Source organism: Schistocerca piceifrons, chromosome 4 (genome assembly GCF_021461385.2).
Source record: "Schistocerca piceifrons isolate TAMUIC-IGC-003096 chromosome 4, iqSchPice1.1, whole genome shotgun sequence".
Taxonomy (NCBI): domain Eukaryota; kingdom Metazoa; phylum Arthropoda; class Insecta; order Orthoptera; family Acrididae; genus Schistocerca; species Schistocerca piceifrons.
This window is the reverse complement of record NC_060141.1, coordinates 158,273,012-158,285,162: the sequence shown is the minus strand read 5'-3', so window position 1 is coordinate 158,285,162 and position 12,151 is coordinate 158,273,012. Positions and strand designations below refer to the sequence as shown.

General features: G+C 38.0%; 1 protein-coding gene across 4 annotated transcripts in view; it reads left to right on the top strand.

The window, feature by feature from the left end:
• LOC124794736 (protein TANC2) overlaps positions 1-9,938 on the top strand; it is a 653,277-nt gene extending 643,339 nt beyond the window's left edge. For 3 of the 4 annotated variants that reach the window (XM_047258336.1, XM_047258337.1, XM_047258338.1), the window contains exons 23-25: positions 3,561-3,756; positions 3,938-4,038; positions 9,271-9,938. In XM_047258336.1, the coding sequence (XP_047114292.1) occupies positions 3,561-3,756; positions 3,938-4,038; positions 9,271-9,484 (511 nt within the window). In that variant the 3' untranslated portion in view covers positions 9,485-9,938. The remainder of the gene's footprint in view (positions 1-3,560; positions 3,757-3,937; positions 4,039-9,270) is intronic. The other variant, XM_047258339.1, reaches the window with a different exon arrangement.
• The last annotated feature ends 2,213 nt before the right edge of the window (positions 9,939-12,151 follow it).

Here is a 12,151-nt window from a genome sequence, read left to right as displayed (position 1 = left end):
CTCCCTACGAGTTATGAAATGCCAAATATTGTTCCGAGCCACAGCTAAGGCAGAAGTTAAAATAACCAAAGAACTGAATGTACATGAAATTCTAATTTTACATAAATGATTTTCCTAGCTATATTCCAGTATACATCATCCTCCTGTATGAGGTGAAATGTTACCACAATTAATCAATTTTCATTCCTTATTCAAGATGGCAGCTTACAACAATGCTGCTAATTACAGTTCCATTGTATGTTTAATGTTCCACACTATATCCACAGAGTCTTTATATTGCAAGTCAGAGATAATCTGTCTCTTGCAGTCATAATGAATCTTTGGGCCATATAAATCACTTGCTTGGTTATGCATAAACATTTGTGCTACATGATAAAAAGTGTGATACTACAAAGTCCCTCTTGGGTTACAGATATCACAGCAAGGAACCATATGTATGTAGTAGAACATTTCATGATGACTCTCCATGGTGAACAGTCTCTATAAAAAAACTGCTAAAGAAACAGAGTGCGCTCCAATATATAAGTAAAACAGGGGATAGCACAGTGTCCAGACACTCATGAATGACAAAGAAACAAAATTGAAGGTATCAGAGCAAAACCGGAAATGTTTAATTTCATTTTAAAAAATTTCCTTTACAAAGTAAGATAAAGGAATAATGCTCTAGTTAATTCATGGAGTACTGCAAGGATGAGTGATATACATTGAAGAGCCCAGGAAACTGGTACAGCTGCCTAACATCGTGTGTAGGGCCCCCACAAGCACAGAGAAGTGCCGCAACACGACGTGGCATGGACTCGACTAATGTTTGAAGTAGTACTAGAGGGAACTGACACCATGAATCCTGCAGGACTGAATCTCTTCAGAACAGCACGTTGCTAGGCAATCCCAGATATGCTCAATAATGTTCATGTCTGGGGAGTTTGGTGGCCAGTGGAAGTGTTTAATCTCAGAAGACTGTTCCTGCAGCCAGTCCGTAGAAATTCTGGATGTATGGAGTGTTGCATTGTCCTGCTGGAATTTCCAAAGTCTGTCATCATGGACATGAATGGATACAAGTGATCAGACATGATGCTTATGTACTTGTCACCTGTCAGAGTCGTATCTAGATGTATCAGTGGTCCCATATCACTCCAACTGCACACGCCCCACACCATTACAGAGCCTCCACCAGCTTGAACAGTTGCCTGCTGATGTACAGGGTCCAAGGATTCATGAGGTTGTCTTCATACCTGTACACGTCCATCCACTCCATAGAATTTGAAAAGAGATTCGTCTGACCAGGCAACATATTTCCAGTCATCAACAGTCTAAAGTCGGTGTTGATGGGCCCAGGCAAGACGTAAAGCTTTGTGCCCTGCAGCCATCGAGGGTACACAAGTGTGCATTTGGCTCCAAAAGCCTATATTGATGATGTTTCATTGAATTGTTCACGCACCGATGCTTGTTGATGGCCCAGCATTGAAATCTGCAGCAGTTTGCGGAAGGGTTGCACTTCTGTCCCATTGAATGATTCTCTTCAGTCATCGTTGGTCCCATTCTTGCAGGATCTTTTTCTGGCCAATGTGATGTCGGAGATTTGATGTTTTGCCGGTATTCCTGATAGTCATGGTACACTCATGAAATGGTCATACAGGAAAATCCCCACTTCATTGCTACCTCAGAGATGCTGTGTCCTATCTCTCATGCGCCGACTATAACACCATGTTAAAACTCACTTAAATCTTGATAACCTGCCATTTAGCAGCAGTAACCGATCTAACAACTGCATCAGACACTTGTCTTATACAAGCATTTCCAACCAAATTGCCGTATTCTGCCTGTTTACATATCCCTGTATTTGAAAATGCATGCCTATACCAGTTTCTTCGGCACTCCAGAGTAGATATTAGAACCAGTGACATTGAGAAAGTGCTTGAATTGTAAATAACTGAACAAAGCTGCAGAGGCTGATGGAACCTCTTCACTTTCTGTATATAATTTTGAGAGGATTTAGTCCTTCCCCCCTTAAAAAGGGGATGAGTTAGCCCTCCATCATCCTCAAACAAAATAACTATACCCAAAAGTTGAAAGAAAATGCAGATTACACCTGTCTGCAAGAGTTGTAGCAAAAAAAAAGATCCATAAAACTACTGTGCAGTGTCATTGACATCTATCTGGTGCAAAATCTTAAAATGTATTATGAGCAAATGTAATGAGATATTTTCAACATAATATCCTCCTCCATGCCCACTAGCATGGATTCTAGAAACATAAGTCATGTGAAACCCAACTCAAGCTTTTCTTGCATGACATCTTGGAAGTCATGGATCAAGACAATCAGATGGATTCAGCATTTTTTGACTTCTGAAAAGCATTTGACTCAGTAGCACAACAGTGGTTATTAATAAAACTATGTTCATATTAGGCACCAAATGAAGTTAGTGACCGCATTCAGGATTTCTTTATAGGGAAGATGCAACATTTTCTCTTGGACGGAGAGCCATCAGCAAATTTAGAAGTAAACTGATGTAGCATAGACTTGAAAATAGATGTCAGCTACCCAGTGAAAGCCTATTTATCAAATTTCAAGAATCAATATTAGGTGAAGAATCTGGGAAAATTCTGTGGCCCTGTAACTTCTGTAGTATACCAAAGACAAAATTAGACTAATAAGACAGACACAGAGAAATTTAAACAGACATTCTTCCCATGCTTTACGTGCAAGTAATACAGGAAGAAACCTAATCTGTGGTACAATGGTTATTACCCTCTGCCATGTTCTTTAAAGTGGTTGTAGGGTATGGATGTAGATAGACAAGAGAAGTGCCTGCTTACCAACAGTTAACAGACTTACCTAGAGTGGCACAAGCATACAAAATATATTGATACAAATATGAGAATTTTTAGCTTTCAAAACTTTTAATCAATACCTCTTTCACAATGAAGGGTTAGAAAAAATAACTGGTAAAATGTATGTGTTGGAAGAAAAGTCTTTCAGAAAAGGCAATGAAATTTTAATCTTGACCTTTAGCCTATTGTTATTTCATTTCTTTTACTATACTTTGTGTCACTTGTGATCCCTGGTTTGGAACAAATGTTACTTGCCACCAACACTTGTACCTCCTGCTTTTTATTTATCCTTTTCCTTATCAATCATCCATTTGAAATGTTCATTACCTGCTGAATTAATAGTTTTATTGCTGTGCAATACAAGTTATTCTGAATTGTGAACCACATGTGAACTCACAGTAACGGGCACACACTGATGAAGTTATTAACCATAACTTGTCTCTTCTGGATAAGGCAAAACAAAATATGTTTGTTAGCTTTGTATCTATCTTGCATCTCCTGTAAGTTGAACATTGCATTAAACAGGATGACTTTTGAAGAATCTGATAGTCACATGAAAATTTTATTAATGTAGCATTAAAAGCACAATTTACAAAAGTTTAATGTATGGTGCTTAGCATATGCACTTCTTTATGTGTTTTTAAATAAGTAATGTATCTGGTAAATGAAATGGATATAAAACTTGTATAGATTTCTTCTGTTCCACAATAATTCTTATTCTTTTTCAGGCTGATCTTGTTGAACAAATTGCTGGAAGATGGCAATGTTCTTTATAGAAAGAACCGTCTGAAAGAAGCTGCTCATAGGTATCATTACGCACTGAAGAAATTCCCCACAGAGGATTTAGGAGAACATATGGCCACATTTGAACAGTTACGGATAAACTTTCTACTCAACCTATCGCGATGCAAAAGAAAAATGAATGTAAGTTAAACACTTTATAGCATAAACATTTTTTTCATAGTTTGTGTACTGCAATCAATAAAAAATTTGTACCTTTCTCTGTCCCTAAACATTTTACTGTAACTTGTGAATACAAACTATTTTCATTTCTGCTTTAAGCATTTGTTTTTGTAATGTAATGTCACTTTTATTTTATTTTTAGGAAAATACTGAAGCAGTAGAACTAGCCAACCAAGTTTTGAAGATGAAACCTGACTCTTTTGAAGCATTTTATGCCAGAGCCAAAGCCAGAATAGAACTGAGGTAAACAGGAAACTACATTTTGTAAATATGTAAATGAATATACAAGGTGTACAACTTAGCTTCCATCGTTTTTTCCCCAACATTTGAGGCTTTAATGAAACAAATTGGTTGCACATGTATCATTCAAAGTATTTTCCGTCGCTGGCCACTACTTTCTCCCATATTTCGGGTAGTGTATGAATCCTGCATTTAAAAAATTGTTCATCTTTTGAAGCAATCCATGAATGAATGAATCGATCCAATTTTTGACTTCTTCATGAGATCAGAAGTGTTGGTCAGCCAGGCCATGCGCCATTGATCCAAGCAGGTGATAGTCAGAAGGAGCAATGTCTGGAGAATACGGAATGTAGAATAGGACTTCCCATTTTAACATTTCCAAGTACATTTTGACCTCTTTTGCAACGTGGGGTCGAGCATTGTCATGCTGCAAAATCACTTTATCATGCCTCTTGCTGTACTACGGCTGTTTGTCTTTTAATGCTCTGCTCAAACACATTAATTACATTCGATAATGAACACCTGTGATTGTTTCAGTTGGTTTTAACGTACATGTGACAGGGATATCCCCAAGATTTTTTGCATTTAGGGTTATCGTAATGAACCCATTTTTTGTCCCCAGTCACAATGCATTGCAGAAATCCCTTCCGTTTTTGCCTCTGAAGTAACTGTTCACAAACACACAAACGCCATTCAATGTCTCTTGGTTTCAGCTCACACAGGACCCCAAGTTACTTCTTTCTGAATCATGCCCATAGCCTTGACATGTTTTGAAATGGCTTGCTGTGTCACTCCCGCTAATTGTGCCAATTCTTCTTGAGTTTGACGCAAGGCTCCACTCAGCAATGTCTCCAATTCTGCATCTTCGAAAACATTCTCTCTTCCACCACTATGCCTGTCTACAATGTTAAAATCACTATTCTTGAAGCATTGAAACCACTCATTACATGTTCTTTCACTAAAAGCATCCTTACCATACATACTTGAGAGCATTCGATGAGACTCGGCCGCTGTTTTCTTCATATTGAAACAAAACAGTAACACCTCCCGCAAATGATGAGGATTTGGCTTGTAAACTGACATTTTCAAGCAAGAACAACTTTATGATGCAGACACAAATCGACTAATGTTTGAATGAGGTTGTGCTGACCGAGGTCCAAGCTAACTGCCTGACGTCTGTGATCTGTTTCTTTCGACTGCTACTTACTGTTGTCACCACCTATCGGCAAACGGCGGAAGCAAAATTGTACACCTTGTAAAAGTTATGATTAAGTAGCAGTACACTCTGTGGTCAGTTCTGCAAATTGAAGCATTTGCTTTTTTGTGTCAGCTTTAGTTGCAATGTCCAGTGAAAATACTGTAATGAAAAATTATTTAGTGGGGCACAACTTGATCAAAGCAGACCATGTATAATTCATAGAACTATCCAAACCGCAGAAGTATTTCAGTGCTAAAACATTCAATACACTTTTATCTGCTATTTTTTGTGTAAAGTGGAACGTGCCTAACACAGAAACAGAATGCAGATTAATAATTCATTGTATAATGCAGAATAGAGCTTATACAGTACTACAGTATACATTAGTTATTCATGACCCTGTGATGATACTACTTTTAACACAAAGATTGTACAGCTATGACAATGCTATTAAGCAGCACAAAACCAAGAAAAGAGGTTCGGTGCAACACAGTGATGCAGGACTGGACGTCAAACCATGTTGCTCTGTGCAACATTGAACAATTATGCTCAGTGTCAGTACTTCAAAGGAAATAGTTCATTCGTGGGCACTCTGTTAGTCAGCATTTCTCATTTTCCATTATTATTGATGTGAGCAGGTTTGTTCTGAAACATTCTTGCGCACCTGTGAACACACTGCTGCACTCAGTGAAAGATGTGGATGTTGTTCTGTTAAGCAGTGGTTTACACAGCAAGGTCAAGAATTCCAAAGAAATGCACTACCTGCATTATTTTCTGCCAGTTTAAGTTGACTAGTAGAACATTAAGTGAGAAAATGATGCCAAATAAAAAGTACGGGTCACTAACACTAAATGAAAAGATTAAGGTAATTAAGGTGAGCGAGAAAAACAAACTCTCTGTGTGAAATAATGTTTTGTTTCAAATACATTAAAATGCAAATTTACAATACTTTAATAAGCAACTATAAGATACAAGATGAATGGATGAAAGGGAAAGAGAAAATAAAAGGAAATCAAAGAAGATGGGAAATAAAGAAATTAATGAGATAGTGTGGGAATGGTTCATAAGTGTGTGGGCAAAAAACTTACTTTTGTCTGGATCCATGTTACAGAGTGATGCTCTGAAAGTCACTGAAGAGCTTGGAAATATGGAGTTTGAGAGGCATCCACATGATGGCTGGATATTTTCAAATGGTTCAAATGGCTCTGAGCACTATGGGACTTAACTGCTGAGGTCTTCAATCCCATAGAACTTTTTAGAACTACTTAAACCTAACTAACCTAAGGACAACACACACATCCATGCCCGAGGCAGGATTCGAACCTGCGACCATAGCGGTCGCGCGTTTCCAGACTGTAGCACCTAGAACCGCTCGGCCACTCCAGATATTTTCAAAGCTGGCTGCAACATCATGCAGAATGAAATGTGTGGGGAAGCTAAGGGTGTGCAGGAAAGTGTAGCAACAGAATGGAAGACATTGTACAACCTGATTTTGAATGATGACCTGAAATGTGTGTTCAGTGTCAATGAAGCAGGACTGTTTTATTGCCTGGTGCCTTCAAAATCTAGGAATTCGAAGTGAAAAGTGCACTGGCAGAAAAATGTTTAAGGAAAGACTGTACTCTGTGTGGAATCATGTTAAGTGAAACAGGGAAGCCACTGGTGATTGGTAAGGTGGGAAAACTGCATTGTTTCTTAAACATAGATGTCAGTAAGCTTCAAGTCGCATGGCAAAGCAATAAAAAGGTGTGGATGTTGAGTAGTCTAACAGAAGAAAATGTTCAAATGTGTGTGAAATCTTATGGGACTTAACTGCTATGGTCATCAGTCCCTAAGCTTACATACTACTTAATCTAAATTATCCTAAGGACAAACACATACACCCATGCCCGAGGGAGACTCGAACCTCTGCTGGGACCAGCCACACAGTCCGTGACTGCAGCGCCTTAGACCGCTCGGCTAATTCCGCGCGGCAATCTAACAGAAGAACGGCTGGGCCCTTTCAGAGCCAAAAGGAAAAAAATGAAATTGCCAAGCTCTCATTTTCCTAGACAATGCAACCTGTCTCCTGAAAATCATGTGAACAAACATGAAATCCCATTATAGGCAATTACTGATGCAGTCTGTTATTCTTAGTGTTGAAGAAGCCGAAAGAGCATTTGTTTCTGTACTGAATTGGCTTTGCAGTAAGAGAAATAAAGCCCAAAACAGTTACCAAGCACTTTAGTAAAGTGGGGTTTGGAGGTCAAAAACTTGTTGTGTGCCCCTTGAAGTTCAAGAAAATGCAGTAGCAGTTGCTGCATTAATTAAAATGTGAAACATTTCGTATAGTACAGATGACTACTTTCAAAGTGGTACTTTCTGTCAGCTCACCCCAATTTCACTTCAGAAACAGATTTAATAGAAATCTGCAACACAGAAGATGAACAGGAAGAAACAAAGGAAGGGGAAGAGGAGCAAAATAATGTCCCTAGGAAAATTAATATGCCTGAAGAAGCTATTGCATGCATAAACAATGTTGCAATTTGCAGCACACCAAAAGTCTCCCAAGCTGTTGGAACAATTGCAATTTGCAGCACACCAAAAGTCTCCCAAGCTGTTGGAACAATTGTATAGTGCAAAAAACTGCGTAGAAAAACAATTTTGAGCAGAAAATTCAAACAGGTTTTCTTCCATGACATGTGGAGAAAAAAGTGAAAAGTAAAGCAAATAAACACAGGAATAAAATTTGTGTACATATAACCATTAAAAATTTTAAAGTTAGTGTAAAAAAATAGACATGCCATATGATTTATCAGTTGGTGTAGTAGTCTGGTGTTCTGTTGTACAATATACAGTTAATGAACATCTACTGTGCAGGAGTGAAAGCACATAAATACCTGCATAATTACAAATTTATAATTTCGTGCATGATACTTGACAAATTTTATGTAGCCTAGTGAATTTTGTGTAATCTGCAAACTTGTTCAATTTGGAAAATTATTTTAGTCCCATTCGATTCTGTCTTGAGCAAGTTTTACTGTAATATTAACAATAAATATGAAGCCATTGTCTGATAGCTGAGCACAGTTCAGCTGTGGCAAACAAACACATTCATGGACAACATTTCTAAATTGAGGATTCACTTAAGCTCATTTGCTTATGTCTGACGGAGGGCGTGTGTTCCTTGAAACGAGCTCCTTGGGGACTCATTCCCCCCATTTCAACATTGTCAATCTTCTGTTTTTGCCTTCTCTCATTTTCACTGCAGAATGCCTTTTGAATTTCAAAGAATCTTTTTTGACCATACTATAACTTTTTCAATTAATAAAGTATGTAGCCAACAGTTGCCAATTTTTTAATTTATTTTTAGACTTGGCCCAGGTTTTAATGCCGTGAAAGGTTTCTTCTTCAAAAGAACAAAAAGTTACTTGGATTATATTACACAAAACATGTTACATCCATCATGAGCTGATACAGTCAAGTCACATACAGACTTGAGTACCTCAGCTTTTGATGGAAGTAACATCTTTTACAGAATGTTTTACAAAATGAAGAAAATTCCCTTAGTGGCACCAAAACCTGGGTCATGTCAAAAAGTGAATAAAAATTGGTAACTGATTGGCTATACAATTTTGTTATTGGAAACTTACTCAGAGCTGCTGCTAACAGCCATGTTCTAGATCGAATTCAGTTCTTCCAGTTCACTTAATTATTGCACTGTATGTGGCAAGACATGCTATTACTTTTCTTACACAAAAAGTAGTGAATTATGACTGTATTGCAATGGAAGATCTGTGGCACTTAGCTTTCAAATCAGCCTTATTGATCAGAACATGGGGTAGAGACTATAGCAGCACATTGCTAATTATCACTAAAAGCTAAATTTCTATCTCTAGTAATGGTAACCTCTTTTTTTCATGTATCTTATCTGAACATTGCCCTGCAATTATTGTTGTGGTGTCCCGAGTTTCCATTTTATAAATAATTCATGATATGTATTGTAGCTGATTCAAGGAATGTGCATGCTGCTACAGTAATTTGGATTTATGTTTCAGGCTTCTTGATGAGGCATTAGAGGATGTACAGGATGCTCTACGTGTGGCACCAGCTCAGAATCGTGATGTTCGACGTATCCTTTGCAAAGTACGAGAGGAATTGCGTACAGAGATGGCAGCAACTGGGGCATGCCCTGGAGCTCCCTTGTCTTCCTTGACATTAGGAACTGCAACATCTGTTGATACTCTTCATGAACCAGAGACAAGAGTTTAAGTGAGAGTGTAATTTTCTCTCTTTATGGCACCCAGTTGCACCTCATCAAGCAGGGAGCTTGGTGGATATATACTGCACAATTGTGCTGCATGATGATCGAGTATCTCGAGATGTTAAGACTGAGCTGGCAGTTAAATCATTTGCTGTTCTGCCACAGTATCATAAACTGTATCTATTTTATGACTCTGACAATGCAATTGTATACATTCTTTGTAATTTCATTGTAAAAAGTCTGGTAAGAGGTTATCAGTTGTTTCTGCCGGTGTAGCTGTACTTTTATACTAAAATGTAACAAATGCTGATTCCTACATTTCTAATATATTTCTTCTGTAATATGTAATGAATTATTTTTAAATTGTATGTAGTTACAAAATTGGTCTGGTTTCAAGGACCTTAAAATTGATATCTTGCCAGAAAAATATATGATGGTGTTAATAACTGAAAATTAGTGATTCATTTAAATAAAAATGGTGAGTTTTATTTATGTTATTGTTCACTCATTTCTTTCCTGATATCTCCTGTTCTCTTTAGCTCTGCCAAAATTGGGGTGAAAAATTGCAAATTGTCTCCAATATTCAAATACTTCAAGTGACCTGGGATGTATTTTGTGTTTCAAATCCCACTGCAGTACATACTACAGCAAAAGCCTAATACAACAATGAGAACAATCAATTTTTGACAATATAATGTAACTGGATAGGTAACAAATCTTCTCACCAAGCAGTGGCAGAACACACATAAAAGAAGGTTATAATCAGGCAAGCTTTCGGAGCCAGAGGCTCCTTCTTCAGGCAGAAGGGATGAAGGGGAAGGAAGAGGAGTGAAGGAAAAGGACTGGAGAGGTCTAGGAAAAGGGGTAGATTTCGGTAGTCACCCAGAAACATGGGTCATGGGACGGGTCAGGGGATACTTTTCAACCCGTCCACTAAGTCTCCCCTGACCTGCGGTTCTGGGTGACTTTTCCGAAATCTATCCCTTTTCCTAGGTGTCTCAAGTCCCTTTTCTTCACCCCTCTTCATTCCCCTTTAACCCTTCAGCAAAAGCCTGTATGTTATATATGTGTACCTATAAAACTTGGGAAGGACATCCATGTTTGTTGAGAGCTTCAGTCTAGGCCATATGTGAAGCATCAGCCAGGTTTAGCTAAGAAGGGAAAAGTGCAGTTTTACAGAAGTCTAAAACCTGACTTAGTGGTGATATCCGGATGGAAATTAATGGTGGAAAATGGGAAGTAGTTCACGAAAGGCTCATAGAAGTTGAAAAATTTAATTCTTTCCTAAAAATATTCTTGCAACACTATGAATCCAGTTTTCCTTTGCAGCGTGTCATGGAGAGTTACAGTGAAAGCTGAGAGAAATGGTTGCTAACATCTTGGGTAAGGAAATATGTTACAAAGAAAAAGGTTTATTTAACACACGGGACTAGCTCAAATGATGGCTTACAAATGGGACGACCACAGTGCCCAAACATGCACTCGTGTACAATGTACTGCATGTGTACAGTCCAGGTCTCCCCCTGTCTTGGCATTACTCCATATGTATTGGCTTTGTTAGGTCCTTTTGAGTTATGCTCAATCCCTCTCAAAACTACTCGATATGGTGTGATGTTTCATTTAACAGTGCAATATGTTACTCTTTCTTCAGGCATCTGGTGCAACATTTTTCAGTCAGCATTACTTTCTTCTGTTCATGGTGACAGTGCTGTTTATCCCAGGCATTCTGCTCATGATATAAAGGAAGCTCAAAGGTCCAGTGGCTGTTGCAATGGGACATACACTCAAAAAGAGGCAGTCTAGCAACCTATAAAAATGAACAAGAATCAGTTCTTTTTCAAAGAGAAGGTCGAGAATTCTCAACGTCTATTATGCAGTTGTATAATCACCAGGCAGTACAAATTCGCTATAGATGGCTTTACACCATGTATAATGAATTTAAAGACTTAGTCAGTGCTGAATGAGCAAAAAATTACAATGGTCAATAGATAATTTGTATTGGTTTCATTCATTTGTACAACACGAAGCACTTCATGCTAAATTTGCAAATGTGGAGCACATGATAAGAATAGTAAATTTTCTGAATTCACATGCATTACTGCACCACCGTTTTTCATGGAACTGAACTAAGAGTCTGGGGAATCAGAATCAGTAATTTTATTGTCTCATAACGTACACGTTAAATCATTGATTTTATGTACAGGAGACTCATCAGATGTTCTATATTACTGCAAAGTACATTGGTGAAGTCAAGGGGCAGGCCTAAAATGACTTTTTGGATTTAAGACTAATATTGTTGAATTCTGATGGACAAAGGAAAGCAGGAACCATAATCCGAAGGTCCAAGACCTCACATTTTTAGTGGACTTAAATTGCACACTTGAATGCCCATTGAAACATGAAAATCAACTTACTTATTATTTGATGGGGAAAGTGTAAGCACTTTATAAGAAAATTGCATTGTGGTAGGGACAACTTCTGACAAATATCAATGGCCGTTTCTCTAGTCTCCCTGGTGATAAGGAAAATGTGATTTTTGACTAGTTCATTGCAATGTTGAAAGAATTAGAATGACAGCTCCCTAAACATTTTCATGATACTACCAGTCTCACATTTGTATTTTACCCTTTGCCATCTCATTTGAAGGCACCCCCGTGCATTTGCAGATGGAGCTG